At 36.3% G+C, this 17,610-nt stretch overlaps 2 protein-coding genes and 1 long non-coding RNA gene across 8 annotated transcripts in view; 1 reads left to right on the plus strand and 2 right to left on the minus strand.

Annotated features, from left to right (window-relative positions):
- Positions 1–440: 440 nt before the first annotated feature.
- LOC111322721 (uncharacterized) lies at positions 441–4,751 on the minus strand. Of its 5 annotated transcripts, XM_088736802.1 has the most exons (5): positions 4,054–4,741; positions 3,526–3,599; positions 3,059–3,332; positions 2,818–2,900; positions 441–1,483 (listed from the first exon to the last, which is right to left on the minus strand). In XM_088736802.1, exons 3-5 carry the CDS (start codon positions 3,321–3,323, stop codon positions 1,361–1,363), a joined length of 471 nt encoding a protein of 156 aa, XP_088592928.1. In that variant the 5' UTR covers positions 3,324–3,332; positions 3,526–3,599; positions 4,054–4,741; the 3' UTR covers positions 441–1,360. The 5 variants fall into 5 exon arrangements, with proteins under 5 accessions (XP_088592928.1, XP_022781618.1, XP_022781615.1 ...); XM_022925883.2 differs by lacking the exon at positions 3,059–3,332 and having other exon boundaries at positions 3,550–3,599; positions 4,054–4,751; XM_022925880.2 differs by having other exon boundaries at positions 3,550–4,741.
- A 94-nt stretch (positions 4,752–4,845) lies between these two features.
- Positions 4,846–7,758, plus strand: LOC111322724 (uncharacterized). The gene is made up of 3 exons (XR_002694099.2): positions 4,846–5,187; positions 5,901–5,982; positions 6,912–7,758. It is a non-coding gene; the product is annotated as an uncharacterized LOC111322724 (long non-coding RNA).
- Positions 7,759–13,426: 5,668 nt separating this feature from the next.
- The window catches only part of LOC148741937 (core alpha-(1,3)-fucosyltransferase-like), a 28,619-nt gene continuing 24,435 nt past the window's right edge, over positions 13,427–17,610 (minus strand). Inside the window, exon 5 of one of the 2 annotated variants that reach the window (XR_015996699.1) lies at positions 13,427–13,762. The gene's annotated coding sequence lies outside the window, so the exon portion shown is untranslated. The remainder of the gene's footprint in view (positions 13,763–17,610) is intronic. The other variant, XR_015996611.1, reaches the window with a different exon arrangement.

Below are 17,610 nucleotides of genomic sequence, written 5' to 3' on the forward strand. Positions count from 1 at the left end.
GACTTCGTATGATACAGAAAACCCGGCCGAATCTCCTTACAGAGCAGTCTGTTCGGCCTGGGCGTGTATTTTTTGTCTGGTAAGTGGCAGGATTACGACCGAAGTGCAATTTTGTCACGAAGACGAGATTCCCCAACACTCAAACATAGAAATCCAGCCTTGAAACTGACTAGTCTTTATAAATGCCAAAGCCGGCAAATGGCAAAACTCCTAAGTAAACTACGATCCAATGAAAAAGCGTGCACCTTCCTACTTAACAACATATGTTTTTTTTTGTTAAAACAGTTAAAAAGCTTGCAACGGAAAGGAATGCAAATGAATATGGAGAGTTCCTCTTACGAAATTAATCGTTTCCAATGAAGTGCTACATCAATCTTGTTGCGACTAACTTAGAGGTTTGGCTCTTTGAAAAATCGCTCTATTAAGAAGGACCAAGACTCTTCTGGTTTTTCTTCTTTATTTAGCTAACTGATCAACTCTCTTTAAGTTCTAAGATAAATCATAGTTATTTAGACAGGGTAGCCGCATCAACCATAGGCTGGTATCAATAAGGGCCCCTAAATCAAGTCTAATACACGTCCTTAACTACTTCATTAGTATGGTATATGTTTGGGCTGCAAAACCTGTCGATCTCTGATTAAAGTTCTTTGTAAAATTGCCAATCTAAATATTTGTAGAAGTTAATAACAAATATATCTTATTAACCAAGCGCGAGGGCCGTACTGGGAGAATATCGGCCCGAGGTCTCGACAGTACGGACCGAGCGTAGCGAGGTCCATACAAAAAAGACCGAGGGCCGATATTCTTCCAGTACGGTCCCGAGCAAGCTTGGTTAATAAGAGATTTATTATACGACTGAAGTTCAAAGGGACACTAGTGCGGTATCATTTGGGACCATTCGGGACAGTGCCCGGTCCAATACTGAGAGAATATTGACCGGCAATAGAGCATTTTGATTGGTTGATTTAAGTTATTGGCCCTCTGACTGCCCGAGTCGGGTAATAAAACACTTTATTTCTAACCTATTAACAGTCGATTAAAAAAAACAAACAAACAGGAACTATGTTGTTGGTCTAAACCAACAAACCCAAACAAGGACACCACTAGCAAAACCCATACAGGAACTGTGTTGTTCCTGTTGTTCAACGCAAATATACTATATATTTTTTAATCAATTTGGTAAAGGGTGTACAAATCTAGACAGCTGGGCATGACACACAATCAGGAAACCTAACGTAGGCTAGATCTACATTCTAAACAACTAACTTCACAACAATATACGTGTTTTCTTATAAGAATGAGAAAAAGTAAACAAGTAGGTTGGTTACCATCCTTTCACAGTAACGGAATCTTCATTACTCTACTGTGATGAATTGATCAGTGTTTCCTGAACAGGAGCTCTGTATGTTTTGACTTGTTCCCTGGTAGGGTACGGCAAGGGTGAAGTACCGCTGGCTACTTCGATTACTACAACATCTCTGTGCTGGGAAGATCAATTAAATGCAAAAATTACAAATTGACGGATTCGATTCTGATCAACAGCCACAACCGTGACCGTATACCATATTTACCGTATACTATATCTGTATACCATAATCTGATCATGATCAACAGCCACAACCGTAACCGTGTACCATATTTAAGCGAATAATTCACTCTAAAGTTGTTAATCAATTAGAATTAAACGAGGAGAAAACAAAACGATGAAAGATCTGAACTAAACACCTAATTGATTGAGGCAAAAATATTCTTTTTTAAACTAATTTGATAAATTATTGCCATTTAATCAGTTTGTGAAAGGGAGGAACTAGGCAGTATTATTGTTAACATTACTTTGTTTCAACAAAAAAAAAATTGTAATCCATAGAAAGCATCTCAAAAATGTTCCTGTTGGCTGTCAAGCGGTACTACGGATTTCAAGTTGTTCTTATCACTGATTTAAATTTACTTAAATGACAGAATGCCGAGATTAACACTGGATTTACACTCGATTACCGGTTATACTGTTTTTGTAAAGGACTTGTAACCTTGCTGATTAACCCATAAACTCCCATGAGTGACCAGGACAGAATTTCTCCTTACTATATCATTACAATACCAAGCAGACAAGTTATTGGTTGATCCAATACCAAATTCTCCAAACTCACGTCATAAAAAATTGTAAAGCAGACAGTAAGGAGAATTGCGAATGAAATTTGGGAGTGAAGTGTTAATAGACGCCTTTATGAAATAACCGAGATGTATTATCCGTACCCCTTAATGGTCACTGGGTGTGTTAAGAAACGAGAGCATGTAAACCTTTCTCGTGTTTAGATGGAGCTATAAAAACAAGCAAAAATGCTCTATTTCTTGAATTTTAATATAGAATTTTACATTTTGAAAGAAATATTAAATATTCCGCTGGATCTACATGTGTAAAGACCGACCGAGGTCTATGTTTTGACTTGTCCTCAAAAAATTGGGAACAAGCCAAAACATGAACACAGGTGATCATATAGTGGCGTCCTCTTTATAGTCAACGGTTTTTGTAATCACTCTACTGATACGCTTGTATGTATTCGTAATTATATGCACTCATCACTAACATAAAACGTTGATGTAAATATTCCTTTAAAAATTACTTTGTTGTAGTTATCTTAGATGTAGAGCCTTACTTTGCCGGCTTAACATTTACTATAAATCCATTGTTTTTCGCCAGCCAAGATACCCAGGAGAAAAATTGATTTTTCAAGCTTTGTCTCGACACAAGTGTTGAGAACGTTATCAGAAGCGGTTCTTAGAAATCTAGATAAAACACATTTTAGAGAATAAGCATACCTCCTGTGGCTGCCTAGTGGAGCAGCATCCAGAATATGGATTATCCTTAGGCAAGTTAAGAGTCTTCCCTCTTTTCATGACATCTGTGTAAATAATCACAATTTCAGTACTTGCTGGACCAAGGTTGGAACAAATACGAATTCCTTGACTGAAACACTTCAAATTCACACGTAGCCAAAGTATTTGCAAATAGAAGAAAACGATTATTCATGTTTAAACAAAGCAGAACAAAACACTATACCCTTCATTATAATATTTATGGCCTTTATGTTTCCAATAGCTTCCAATCCTTCTAGGAGTCGCTCCACCGGTATTTGCCGGTTGTTAAGATCTTGTAGTAATTTCTTTGCTGGATTCCTCCTTTTTTCAATCTCAATTACCTCCTCGTGGGAATAAAGGTCAGTAAACATCTTCGCTATCAGAGCTTTGTAGCCAGTGCTCAGTCCATCATTTAAGGAGACACACACTAGCTTTAACGTATCGTGAGAAAGCTCTCCAATCTGCATTATTATTTTCTTTAAAAAAAAAAAAACCACAAGGCGAACTTGAACGAGACTGTATTTATAAAAAAAAAAAAAAAAAAAAAAAAGATTGCAATGCAAGAGCGTTTTTGTGGTCAAAAGCTCGAATTCTTAATTTTTATTTAAAATCCAGGAGGGAATCAGGGGACGAAGAGGGGTTGAGTCAACTGAACAAACTCTGACATACAAATCTTGGCGAGCGTGTAGTTACCCTGATCGTCAGCTTCGAGACTTTGTGATAGTAACTTCTTACTAAGGTACCTGAAAACGAAATCAAAAGACGCGAAGAGGCCACTTAAAAATAGATACTGCTTAAGTATAAGGATTTAGAATATAAACTGATCGGCGAAACCTTTGCTACAAAAATTGATGACGAGGCGAGTTTACTTAAGGGCACAAATCTTGGTGCAGAGTACACTCGTCACGAAAATACATTTGGAAAACCTTCACCAAATTAAGAGTCAGAGAAAATTATTTGTGACGATTACCGCAAAATTTTAAAATTCAGTTCTCTTCTGTAATCTAACCATGACGATAACGACGGAAATTTAAAAACAGCTGCCTGACTTTCCGTATAAAATAATTCGGCAGCCAAAACTTTCAGTTACCGGAAGTAACTGAAATTTCGTATCAAATCTGTGACTGAAATTTGGAGGTATGGTGAATATATTTGCTAGAGTGGTTTCGTTACCTGTTCCTTTGTATGCAAACTTACCTTTCCATCGACCGATTAGGACTGAACTTGGAAGTGCGTGGCGCTCATAATATACTGAATATTTGATGAAACTTTTCCTTTGACTACGTCATTCCAGTTCCTTATCATTACGACTGTCTCAGCAACGACGGAAATTCTAGATCAGTCGCTCTGACTTCCCGTGTAAAATAATTCGGCAGACAAAACCATTCGGTACCAAGAATAACTGAAATTTCTTATTAAATTTGTTACTGAAATTTGCAGACATGGTAAATATATTTGTAAAATTGGTCTCGTAACCTGTTCCCTTGGAAAGCAAACTTATCTTTCCCTTCACATTTCCTTGATCGTTGATGTTCCCTATGTTAATGAAGGGTCTCCAATTCCTTTTTAACACTCAGTCACGTAAATGCATTTGGCCTTTTCATACATCACGAATTATATTCAAAATTCTTTCACGTTCATTTGAGATGATCATGTTTCACATACAAATAAAAATCTGATGTCACGAATTGACATTTTACCTTTTTCTTAGTCGGGACTAATGTCTTATTCTATTTTTTTCACGAACTTTCACGAGAAAAAAAGTCACCTGATCACACCTCACGTAAAAAACTTAGGGGACCCTCTTAATGTTGCCCGATAGCGTTGTACCAGGGGACTCAGCATTATTTACTCCAAGAGAAGTTTTGCACAGTAGCCCTTTAAACCGAGTATGCTTTGCAGACCTTTTGCAGTCGAGTGTTGATCAACTTCCGGCTTTACTTTAGGAAGAGATACGAGACGGGAGCATATATAAACTGGAAGGTGATTTGATGTTCATCTCCATATTTAAGGGTCTATCCAAGGTGGGAAAGATGGTGGATTTGACTGAACGACGGTTGGACTGGATATATTTGGCTCGATTTGATAGAGCAACATGTAACATGTAAATAGGTTAATACCTTACTTTCATTTACTGCTGCTTTGGTTTTTTTATAAATGCGTGTGAAGGAGACAAGAAAATCAACAAGACAGGGAAACCTGTTCCTTCCAGGAGCGAATTCGAAGATATTGAGAGTTGAGACATGAAAAGAAAACTGTGAACTTGCCTCGAAGGATTGGAGTAATTTCAAGATCCCAACCGGAATCTTGCCCAGCTCTATTGGCCAAAAAGTAAGTTGAAAAGTGGTTTGTTAACGATCGAGTACTACGTTCTCGCAGGATAACGTGTTGTGTATATGTATACTTCGTTCTTATTAACCAGGTGGAAGGTTTGCATGGAAGATTATTGAACAAGTTTGTTGGTGCAGGAGGTCATGGGTATGCAGACCTGTCGAGTCTGGTTGAGAATAGCTATATGACTAAAGAAATAAATGGAACCAAAACGACCAACATCAGATCAATTTGTACTAATTTTTCAAAGCTTGTCTTAAATCAATGTACAGTACTTTACTAGCTCAGATGGAAATTCATGGGGAATATACATCATTCCACAGTCTGTTTTGAGTACACAACATTTGCAGTTAAGGGAGGAATCAGGGAAAGAAACATGAAACTACCTCATCCTTCCCTCGCTGAAGATACAATTTTTTCTCATCTTTGCTTTGGAATTTTTCCTGAAAATTTTGCATCTTCTCCTTTTTTTAATTAAAAAAATGTATAACATAAATGGATAGCATAGATTTCACTCAGACTATCTTGAACACTATGGGAAATTCAAACTTGTCGATTTTTAGAAAGCAAAAAATTATTAGAACAGAGTTTTGAGTCCTTAAGGTAGTCTCTTGTTTTATCAAAGAATTGTTTGCATAATAAACTGTGGGTCAGACAGAAATCTGTGGGCAGTCAGAAACCACAAAAATCAGTAACAGTTTTATCCTTTCTAGATTCTTTGCCATGATGAAGGTGTCCAAATCTTGCATGGGTGGAGCGGATGGAAGAGTGACTAAAGGAGAAGAACATGCTAAGGTAAGCCACAGAATCCAATGATTTTGTTGAAATGAAGATTATAATTTGTACAAATGGCTGTTATTCCCAGTATTTTGCAATGTACAAAGGCAGTGAATTTAACAAAATATTTTCCATACAAAATGAATGTATTGTTCAAACTCCATGTTTATTAATTAATCAGGGAAAAAAATATTAACCAATGTGGACAGATATAAAAAAGGCCTCTAATGAACCACTAGAGTTTTCCCACCAGAAGACATGGAATCTTTTCAGGACCAGATATGAGATTAATATGCATGTGCAAGGACAAAAATTTGTACAACTTTGTGTTGAGTCTGTTTTAAGTCAACCAACTCCTTTTTCTTGCTCTAGCCGAGTTTGATCTTGTTGTTTGGTATCTTGCTTGAATAGTAAGTTGTTAAATAAATTTATATTACCAGAGGTTTTGGAGGTATTACATGTTATATTTTGACAAGCCTGGAGGGTGAGTCAAAATACAAACAATGTGTGAAAATACTAAGCACACACCAAAATGTCTAATAAGTTGTTTATTGTCCACCTGCCTTTTTTTCTTCCAAGTGTTTCTGTTCATTTCTTATAAGCAGGAAAAGTAAAGTGGATAGAGAAATGTAGCATGTGCTGCCAACCATTAGGGGGGTGTTTTTTTATGGTACAAATAACCAACTGTAGAATATCACAGGGTGTTTGTACTCCACTTTGTGCAGCCAAGTAATAATCTTGAAAACTAGAGAAATAACATAAAACCTTGGGCCATACAAATGTTTCCTGCCAAAAATTTTAACATTGTCCTTTTTTTTCTTATTACCCTTTCAAAACCAATGATCAGAACTGTCCTTACATCACCTCTCCATTTGAAATATTTTGTGTTTAACTTTGTCTTCATATGTATTAGTGGTTGAAAATAATTATTTTACCTTACCATACAGATGAACATTGACCAAGTTTACTAGCATTGGACCGAGGAAACTTATCAACCATGGCAATAATTAAAGCAAAAGTGAGGGAGCTCCCTGATCAAAGCTAACTGAATAGAGCAGAAGCCTGGAAGAGTGTGTAATGGCTTTATTCACACATGTAACCTTTAAACCCAAGTTTGACCTCTTGCTTTACGCATTTGCAGTGATACTGTGCACCCTCAAATCATGATGACCTCAAGCAGACTGTGCATGTGCACTGATGGTTAAAATATGGAGAGAAAAGTCCAAAAAGAAAGCATCAAATGAAAAAATGGGAAAATTTATGCAATATCTGAAGAGTAGCATGAAATTTACACTTGGAAGGTATTGGATTTGCAAGACTATCACGCGATCCGCTTTCTACGTGAAGTTTTGGAACGACTCTGAAATTCTAAATCCTGTAGAGCAAAATTTTTCGGTTATCTGATGTGAATCTGTCTAACCAGATATCAAATAGTTCACTTACCTGATAGGTAAAACAAAAGCTTGGATAATGACCTATGAAATGGAAGATTTTCCAACACTGAGAACATTGTTTCCTCTCCAGACACTTTTACGATAATTACTTTTTGACCAATAATCAGATCATCGACACTATCACCTTGTCGCTTTCAATCGACGTTGATATCCCTAACAATTCCTCAATGACTGCAGTCTTGAAAGAAGTTGCTCATCTTGAAAGACATCTTAAGATAACACATTTATGAATTGGACAGAATTGTATTGAATTGTTCTTTCCATTGTTTTACTACATAAATAACTTGAAATAAAACAACATTAAAGAGATGAAAACAAAATAAACATTTAATTTACTGACTTTCTTTGCGCCAATTTTCTCTTTCAGTACTTTTTCTCCCGACCCTTGAAAATATTCCTCACCCCCTTAATTGTCTTGAGGAAATATTTTAATCCCAACCAAATATTCGAAAGATATATTTACACTGAGCTTAAAAACGGTCTCCATTGGCTGAGTTTTGGTGCTTGTGAATATCATAACCATGTTGATCTACCTCCGTAGGGCCTTAAAAATTAGAGCTTCCTTTCACTGTTGCATTTAAGTCATATGTGACACAGTCTATTTCTAATGGAACTAACTGTCATGTCATATGCACAGAAATGTGAAAGCAAGAATTAATTTTAAGCATTTGTTAAATTTGTGATGTCGATATACTTCTTCGTGCATTATTTTTATGATGAGGTATGCTCAAATAAGAGTCTTTGAATCCTTCACGAGACTTAAAACAAAAATTGGTCAGAACAATGTACAAACTAATCTTTTGATTTCTTGGTAGCCTACGTGGCAGGCGTTATTGTGGCGAGCGAATTTTCCTAGCGAAAATTTATGGCCGTCGTCTTTCATTTTAATAAAAGGCGAAGGCTAGGGATAGAAAGAAATGTATACCAAGGGAGGTGAGAGACAGTGAAAAAATAAGGAGAGGGGTGAGGGTGGGGGAGTGAATATTCGCCCCTTCCCGCCCCCTCCCACTGCCTTCAAATTAAACTTCAAATTGAACAGGACTAATTGAGTGAACGATCGCGCGCTTCTTTTAGCTCGCCTTGATGAGACGCCTGCACTACAAGCCAATTTCAGAGTTCAGCTTGGTGGCATGTTGTTAAAGTATCAATCTTGTATGAGAATCAAAACCTTTCATTGCGTGTATATTGGACAGAAAAGGAAGTACTTCCAGAAACAGTCATAATTTTAAAATGCAGCTATCTTTATTATAGTGTCGTGGTGGTGCTGTGGGCAAGAACTTTACTTCAAGGGTGATCGCACCAGGTTCGACCTCGGAAAGGAAGGGCTAAATGCCTTGTTAGTTCTTTTTATCCCTCTCTTCCTCTCGCCCACGATTAACTGATTCATTTTTATTTTTCATTTTTGGAACTTTTCTTAGCCTTTACCGTATTTTAACCTTTTTTTCTTATTCACAGCTCGCAAAACCTTTGCCTTTCTTTTCACACAACTGAAAAAAAAGAATATTATTCTAAAATATGGACTTGATAAAAAAAAAAAAGATCCTACCGTTTTATCGTTAAAGCTCATTTATTTGTACACATGATATGCAAGTTTTTCAGTTTAGTGATATCTATCTCACAATCATAAAAAAATGAAGCAAAATACGTTCTGTTTGAAGCGCACATCAACATGCAATAATGAAAGCAGGAAAATAAACTCATTTTGTGGCTTTCTCCCTGATTGGCTGCTGCTACAATGGGCACAAATCGTGCCCACCTCAATATCTGTGATGAAGTCGTCACTGATTGGTTGTTGTTTCTAATCAATATTCATAGTCATGGAATTCACAGTAAACCACGTTAGTTGTCGATGTGCGAAGACGTGTTTGCTGAGCGCCATGGAAGATGTATGAAGAAACGTTCGCGACATGGAAGGAAGTGTGTACTCTACTTCAACAAAGGTAAATACAGAACTGTTATGCGTCTTTGGCAAATATGAGGGTTTAGTTTCAGAATAGTAGTTTCTGAGTTAACACGTGCGAGTAATGAGTCGGCTTTAGGCGTTGGTGGCAAAAACTCGAATTTGACTACAGGTAACAATATACTCATTTACTACAACTAGAGCTTCTTGACGAGAGCTTTAACCGAATAAGCATAAAATTTTCAAAATAGAGAGCTAATTAGACCATTTTACCTGAAAACCTAGAGAACTTTAGCCTTCGACGAGGCCTAGTGCATAAGATTATTCTATTCTTGAAGGAATTTACTCTAGTCAGAATTTGCTTAGTAATTCATATTTCTTCCACTTGAACCCGTAGAGTTTATGAATCGTGGCAAAATCTAACAAAATAATTTTGTGACCTTATTTAATTCGCATATATATTTATACCTTGCTGGTTATAATAATAGTCAGAGAATTAAGTATTTTGTTACTTAACCCAAATTTGGCCTGTTGCTTATCAGTGAAATGTCATCTGTGCGAAAAGGAAAGCAACTGAACTGTTGACGAAGAGGACAACTGGAGCCACTGGAATGAAGAAAAGATTCGACAAAGATAAGAACTTTATATTATTATATATCTGTAGTAAAATGGTGACTGAACTTATTATTCAATAAATTCACTCTTGATTGTACCAGATAGATCAGATCTGTAAACTACCTACGTTGGCTTAAAAAAAAAATAACACAGTAAGTAGATAGGGCGGACGAAAAAGTTCAGTGAGGTACTTATTGTTTTGCATATCAACAAGCATTTAAAGCGATTCTGAAAGACACAAATTCACTGTAATATAAAAACGATACTTCTTTCAAAAAAACAAAACCGTACATGGCACTTTTTTTCTTTGAGCTTGTGGAACAGATTTCTCGGGCTAAATTTGGTTCGTTAAACCAATAACAACGACGAATTTGCGACTTAAAAATTTCGCCAATTACTCGGTTTAGATTTTCAGAAATGCAAAGCACCCAGTACCTCAAGTCACCATAGGTTATTACGTTGCTATAGTTACAACCTATTATGGCCGCAAAGAATGAATCTAAGGTGGAACTGTAAGTCGATTAAGAATATAGGACATTGTTTCCGAAGTAAATTGTCAGTTTCTTTGAGAAAGGAGCATCGATTGGTTATAAACTGGACACTAGAATTTAAAGAAAATCAGCGCAATTTTTCCATAGAATTTTCAAAGACGTTTATGAAAACGTTTTTATCAAAAAAGGGAAATGATTAGCCCTTTACGACTGATTATTGCATCAATTTTCATAACGTGCAGTTGACAGTAGCACCTTAGTTACATAGATCTTTCTGGCCATAAAGTTGTAAATGACAGCCGACAAGAGAACTCAATGGCATTTTTCATTCTGTTTTCATTTGGCTCATTATGTTTGGAAGATATAAACATACTTTAGATGAGGCGCAGCCTGAAAATTACGCAGAAAGAATCTTGCGTTGAGGGAACACTCGCCGAAATAACGAAACAACTGAATCCTGACGATGCGTTTTATCTAGGAGACTTACAGGATTATCCCGTTGATTCTGCAACACTGTATCAGTCACAAAGTAAAAGTGATTATAGTTAAGGACTGACTGAAAAATTGTGATGTCAGAAAGCGTATCGCTGTCCACTATTCACTTGCAAATCACAGTGTTTACTGGGACTCGACTCGATCTTTGACCTACATCGCTGATCGTTTTCAAGGACCGCTTGAGAAAACTGATTGCCAACATACAATAGACTCATCTCAACAGATGTACAACTACTAGCACCCGACAAACAACCTAGCTTGACATCGACGTAATCGACTGCTTACGAAAGCTTGCTTTCAACATATAACACTGATTTCAACAGACATCAACTACTGCCACTTTACAAACAACTTAGCTTGACATTGCCATGAACAACTGCTTCAGAAAGCTTGTGACTACCATAGAACAGACTCGTTTCAACTGATGTTAGTAACTACTACCACTTTACAAACAAGCCAGCTTGACATTGATGTAATGAACTGCTTAAGAAAGCTTGTTTTCGACGCAGAACAGACTGATTTTAACGAGTGTCAACAACTGCAGGCACATAAAACATCGCGATGTTCAAAGCTGACTTAACATGAACTGGACTGTTACACAAAGTTGCTCCGATTTTCAAAACGTGAATCACTAATAATAAACATGTTCATTGCCAATGTTCTCTCGGCGGTTTAGCTTATTATAAAGCAAAGTGTCTGGTTCGGAAGAAATTACAGTGCTGTGATTAAATCGCAGAACTACAGCCGCTTAATCAATAGTCTGGACCAAAGAATTATGCGAGAGAAACTTATCTTAAAATTGAACGATTTGAAGGGCAGAGAATATTTTCCCTTAATTCCCTGCCTATATACAAATTGAGAGATCATTTTAATTTTTAATTTTCATTTTACTAAGTTCACGACTATTTAGAACGTAAGCAAACAAAAACACATACAAATGACGATCTTAAAAAAAAAAAAAAAACGAGGGAAAAGTATTTTGCTGGGACTATGTGGTCACCTTTGTTTAGTAAAATGTCTTTCTGAATTTCATTTTTCAAACTTCCGTTTCTTAAAAGGAAGTAATCTTGGACCTTTTTCGACCAGACACTGTGTTTTATCTTAATCTGTAATTAACTTAGTGTAGAAAAATACTATTTTCCGCCGGCTTTTCTTGTAACACAGGACATAACAGACGCACATGTATGTTTTTTCAAATAGGAAAAGAAATTGATTCAATAGTTTAAGAGCAAATTCTCACTCGAATTTTGTCTCTGAAATTTTAAATCGAGCCAATCAACTGAATTGTTATTGTCTGTCCAAGAAAAACATCTCACTTTTAGCTCGTGCCTTTGATTAAACGTCAATGAAACAGAATAAAAGGATCAATTTAATTACAAACTTACAATCAAAGCAACTTCTCTAAAAACTTCTAAGGAGACATGGAGCCATACAATTGAATTGTTGTTTTCCCGTGAAAAAACTGCACGGCTTGCTCTTGTATTCAACTCAACTCGGACAGAACATAATAAAAAAGTCAATTAATTGACGAAGTTGTAGAAAAAGTGGTAAAAACTTGTTTCAAAACTTTATAGCAGATATCGAGTCAAGCAAATAGTTTTGTTTTACTGTGAAAACAACATTAAAGCTTGCTCTCACTTTCAAAAAAAATATATTTAGAACAGTTTTGAACTAAAGCCAGTTAACAATGTTCAGGGTAATTTGACGAAAACAAGCTTATTTCATCAGAAGTTCTACGCGTATTTAGGTTTCATTTGTCCTGTGTTACAAACGAAGGGAAAGCAGAAAACCGTTATTTTTCTGTCAGAAGCAACATGAAAAGTTCTAAGCTCAGATTAAAAAAATAAAATGCGAGAATGTACAGAAAGCGTATTTTTCACCGGAAAAGCTTTCTCTTTTCATGTTGCTTCTTTGCATTTCTGTTTCAAACATCATCTCGTGCAAGAAATTGAACACTTGATAAACTCGTTTGAATTTTTGACAAGGTAATTTGGCCAACGTAGCTAGTTAAAAATTGGAAATTGAGAATTCAACTTAAAAATTTCATGTAGTAGATCTTAGAGAGGAAAATTGGCATCTCTGATCTCAATTTTTATTGCACGAGGTAATGTTGTATATTTTTTGGCGGGAAACTTGCAGACGAAATCACTTTAATTTTTTTGCGAAAAAAGTTGCCAGGGGAAACTCTGTGCAAACTGGTCCAAATTTTCCCGCCAAAAGTCTTAGTATATATACGAAAAGTTTTTCCTGACAATTTTTCAATTATTTAATCGAAGAGAATTTAAATCAAATAAAGTTTTTTGTTGAACATGTATTGTTTGTAATGATTTATTGAGAGAAGACAATAAAAGATGAGACAAAACTGATCACTTACTTTATTGACGAATAGTAGATAATAAATACGACAAGAAAACCAGGGAAAAATATCAAGTTTATTAGCTATGTTGGAAAAAATGACTAGGAAAAAAAAAAATTCCGGCGCATGCGTATTTTTGAGCACCGTATTTTTCTAATTGTCTTGGCGGGAAAATTCACCACATTCGTACAGACGTTTCTTACAGAATAAAAAAAAAAAATGGCGCATGCGTATTAAAAAGCGCCGGTATTTTTCTAAGTTTTTTGGCGGGAAAATTTATAATTTTTAAACAGCCCATAGTTAGGTGTGTTTCTCAAAATTCAAGAAAATTGTGATTTATCGTTTGCTTACATCTGACTTAAAGTCCTCGAGTGTCGCTTTAGCTCGTCGGATCTTCAGAAAAAACTTCTTACATCTGTGTTGTATCTCTAAATAGATCCTGAACAGTCTTTCTTGTTTGAAGCATCAGGGATATTCGCCGCTCACTCTGAAAGTAAATAAAAGCTAAACGAGATGTTAACAAATGCAATTGTTTTCGTACACTTGGCTCGCACGAAAACAAAAATCCCCATTAAAAGAATATAAATCAGTGAAGTTAAGTGCTGATAAACTATACAAACGAACGTGAAAGTTGCCTGGATTTACGGATAAATTCAATACGATCGTCCACGAAGATTCTAATAAGCTCGAAAAAATTGTAGTTGTTGCTGAGATTAATTCACGTTCGTACCGTTAGGGGTCTTCGTCCTCAGGGATTGAGCTAAATCATCTTTCAGCACTCGTATCCCAAAAAGCGATCATTCTCGGTGTCTGTCAGTAATCCGTGTGAGATCATGACGAGTTCAAACTAAAAAATTTTAATCATTCCTCGCGTCTTCATTATACTTTAAAAACGCAAACTACTGTGTTTCTGTTTGTAGTTTCGACAAAAAAGCCGAAACGTAAAATAATCCATTTCTTTTCCACAACCTTTGATAGCGTCAAGATGAAACTAGGAATTCTGGTGCGTGAAAATGCGTGAAAATGTGTAAAAATGGTAAATATTTAAATAACAGTAAAAATTAGAATCCCCAAGTGACATTTTTAAAGAAACAAAATGCAAACTCTCGGTATGCGACAACAAGTATTTTTAAAAGTGTTCTTCGGTAAATATCTTTATGGAATGTTTTATCTTTAATATTTAAATTGAGAAATTATGGCCGGCTGGAAAACTTAAACAGTCCTCGTTATGAAATCAAATGGTTCTACTTTTGTATTCGACACGAGTGCTAGTTTTAAGCTATATGTTCCTTGCCGAATTAGGAACCTCTCTGAGAATTAAAGATCAAACGCAAGATCAATTTGAGAAATATCCATTTTTGTAGCAAACTGTTTTAATTTGCTTTCCACGTCAAGAACTTTTATTGAATTACTGTTCAAAAAGTAGCCTTTATCAGAAAATGCACTTTAGTGAATATCTTTCTTTGCCTCATGAGCTGTAACACTTGAAAAGTAGGATCTGATTCCCATTCACACTATAGCTTAAACAAGTTTTATCAAACACAGAAACATTTGGTTTTTCTTCTCAAAAAGCTGTTTAAAGTAAGATTTGTCGACTTCCACTTTAGCACTTTAGAAAAACAAGTTTGTGATTACTTGAACCCCATGGAAAATGCAGGTTTTCAAATTCTCTCTCTGACTTTCATTTAGGTAAACCTGGTTTAACTAAATATGTTTTGCTTTTGTGAATAGGGTACAAGTTTTTTCACTGAATTCCTTATTAAGAGAAATAAGAAAAATTGTAATAAGGCGTGAGAAATATAGAAAATTTGAGCATATTGCCTTTGGTTCTATTCTCAAGAACATTTAACAAACGGACTCTCAGGTTTAAAACTTTAATGTTTTAATTTTGAAAACATTAAGTAGTAATTACATTGGTTAGGCAATTATCATCAAAAAAATATTATCCTTTTTAGGCATATTGGACCTGGTTTTTGCTTTGAAGCTAAGACTTTTAAAATATGGGTCTAAGGTTTACATCCATAAAATTAAAAAAATAATTGAAAAACAAATAATCACATTATTATTATATTTATCTGAGATGTAAAAAGAAAAAAAGAATTATGTTCCGGTCGCTACCAACCACAGTCTGATCGCTACCACTGGAAATTACCAACAGAAAACATCGATGAAACTTAGTAACGAGCCAAAAAGAACTATAAAAGAAAATTTCTGAAGCATTTTAGGGTATATCTTGAGCGATCATGTCCTACTTCCCTATATCCCTACTGTTAAAACGACAACAGTTTTTACATCGCTTAGTTTGGGGACGCCATAGAAACCATAACTGAAAATGTCAGAAAACAACATCAAGAAAAACAAACAAACAAAAGAAGGCTCTTTTAAGAGCCAACACGTCGATGAAATCAATGACCTACGAATTATGTATTCAATGGGATAGTCTTATTTATTATGTTGAGGCACTAAAAAAAAAAACATCGGTACCGACCGGACTCCAGTCTATTGAGTAAATCTGAGTCGAGTTCGATTCTTCAGCTCATTCGTTTAGTTTTTTGACGTTTACATGAGACGACTCTTTCCAATTTATTTCAGGTGGAGGTACTTAATCATTTCGTGTAAGATTTTGTGAAAAAATGTATTTTAAATGAAGAAAACGCGAGCAAACGACGAGTGTTATAAATATTCGAGTCAGCGAGCCAAGGGGCGAGCCACGCAAGCCATGGAAGCCACAGTCAAAATGTTAAGAATTTTTATTTGTTACATTTATATTCGCATAAGAACAAGAACAAGAGAAACGGAACAAGATAACTCTGATTCACTAAAGAGCGAAGTTGTTAAAATGACGCGATTTACTCACCATTCTTGACGCCAATACACGGAGTTGCCCTGGAAATACTGTTCTCTTTTCTCTTGAATGACTTTCCACGTGGATATCAATGAATGACCACTCAACAACCCACTCGAGTAGCGGTAGGGCGGTGGAGCCGTACGTTTTCCTCAGAAAACGTTTTTACTTAAGTCTTGAACCTTAATTAATTTTGTCATCATAATCATCATCATCAGTCTTCTTCGTGCTCTGTTGCACATAAGGCCTTGATACTTCTCTCCCATCGGTCCCAGTCTCTTGCAATAATCCTCGCTTCTTCCCACGACGTCCAACCTGCCTCACTTCTTTCTTTTTCAATCGATCGCCTCCAAGTTGTTTTGGGCGTGGCCACCTTTCTCTTACCGTCTGGTGACCATGTGAGGGCTTATTACGCAGTGGTGGTCTTGCAGCATCCTGAAGACATGTCTAAGAAACTTCCTGGCACCTCCTTCTGACTTCTATGCTCATCGGCGCGGATCCGGTTTCCTTTTGTAATTCCTCCTTTGAAATGATGTACGGCCAAAATATACCTTAAATTCTCTTCAGGCACTGGTACTGAAAGGAATCAAGTTTCTCGTAATCTTTAGCATTTGTCTTCCATGTTTGACTTCCATCCAAAAGGATCGGTTTCACGAGAGTGTTAAATAGCTTAATCTTGGTCTCCTTACTATATTGTTTGGAGCTCAACACTTTTCTCAACTTCCTGAATGCTGTCTTGGCCTTACAAGGTCTGCTTTCTATGTCTTTATCTGCTCCCCCATCCACACTTACACATGCTCCAAGATAAGTGAAGTCACTTGTTTCCTGGATGTCTTGACCGTTTTGGAATTTGATCGAGTTGTTGTTCTTGCAATTAATTTTCAGTATGCGTGTTTTCGATTTGCTAATGTTGAGTCCCACTCTCTTCTTTTGCATCTGTCCGTGATTGGTTGAGATCAGAGCGATATCATCCGCGTAGTCTAGGTCTTCTAGCTGACTGGTGAATTTCCATCTGATGCCTGTCTTTGCTAGATTGGTTGTCTCTTGCATTATCCAGTCGATGGCGAGGTGGAATAAGAAGCCTGACAGTACACAACCTCGCTTGACGGCAGTTTATACTTGGAACCATTCGGATGCTTGACCTCCATCAAGGACTGCAGATTTGGAATTTTGGTAAAGGAGTTGGATTATTCTGATGAGTTTACTCGGAATTCCATATAGCTTCATAATATCCCAAAAGCTTTTCCTATGTAACGAATCAAATGCTTTCTCGAAGTCGATGAAGTTCAGGATCAGGGAAGCCTGACATTCATGTGTCTGTTCGATGACGTTGCGTAGTATGAATATCTGTTCGGTGGTACTTCGTCCCTGGCGAAATCCAGCTTGTTTCTTGACGTAGTTTCTCATCTATTCCTTGCTTCATGCGCTCCACGAGAATCTTGCCTGGAAATTTGCTCGCAATAATGAGTAAGGTTATACCTCGCCAGTTG

The sequence above is a fragment of the Stylophora pistillata genome, chromosome 1 (assembly GCF_964205215.1).
Source record: "Stylophora pistillata chromosome 1, jaStyPist1.2, whole genome shotgun sequence".
NCBI classification, from domain to species: Eukaryota; Metazoa; Cnidaria; class Anthozoa; order Scleractinia; family Pocilloporidae; genus Stylophora; species Stylophora pistillata.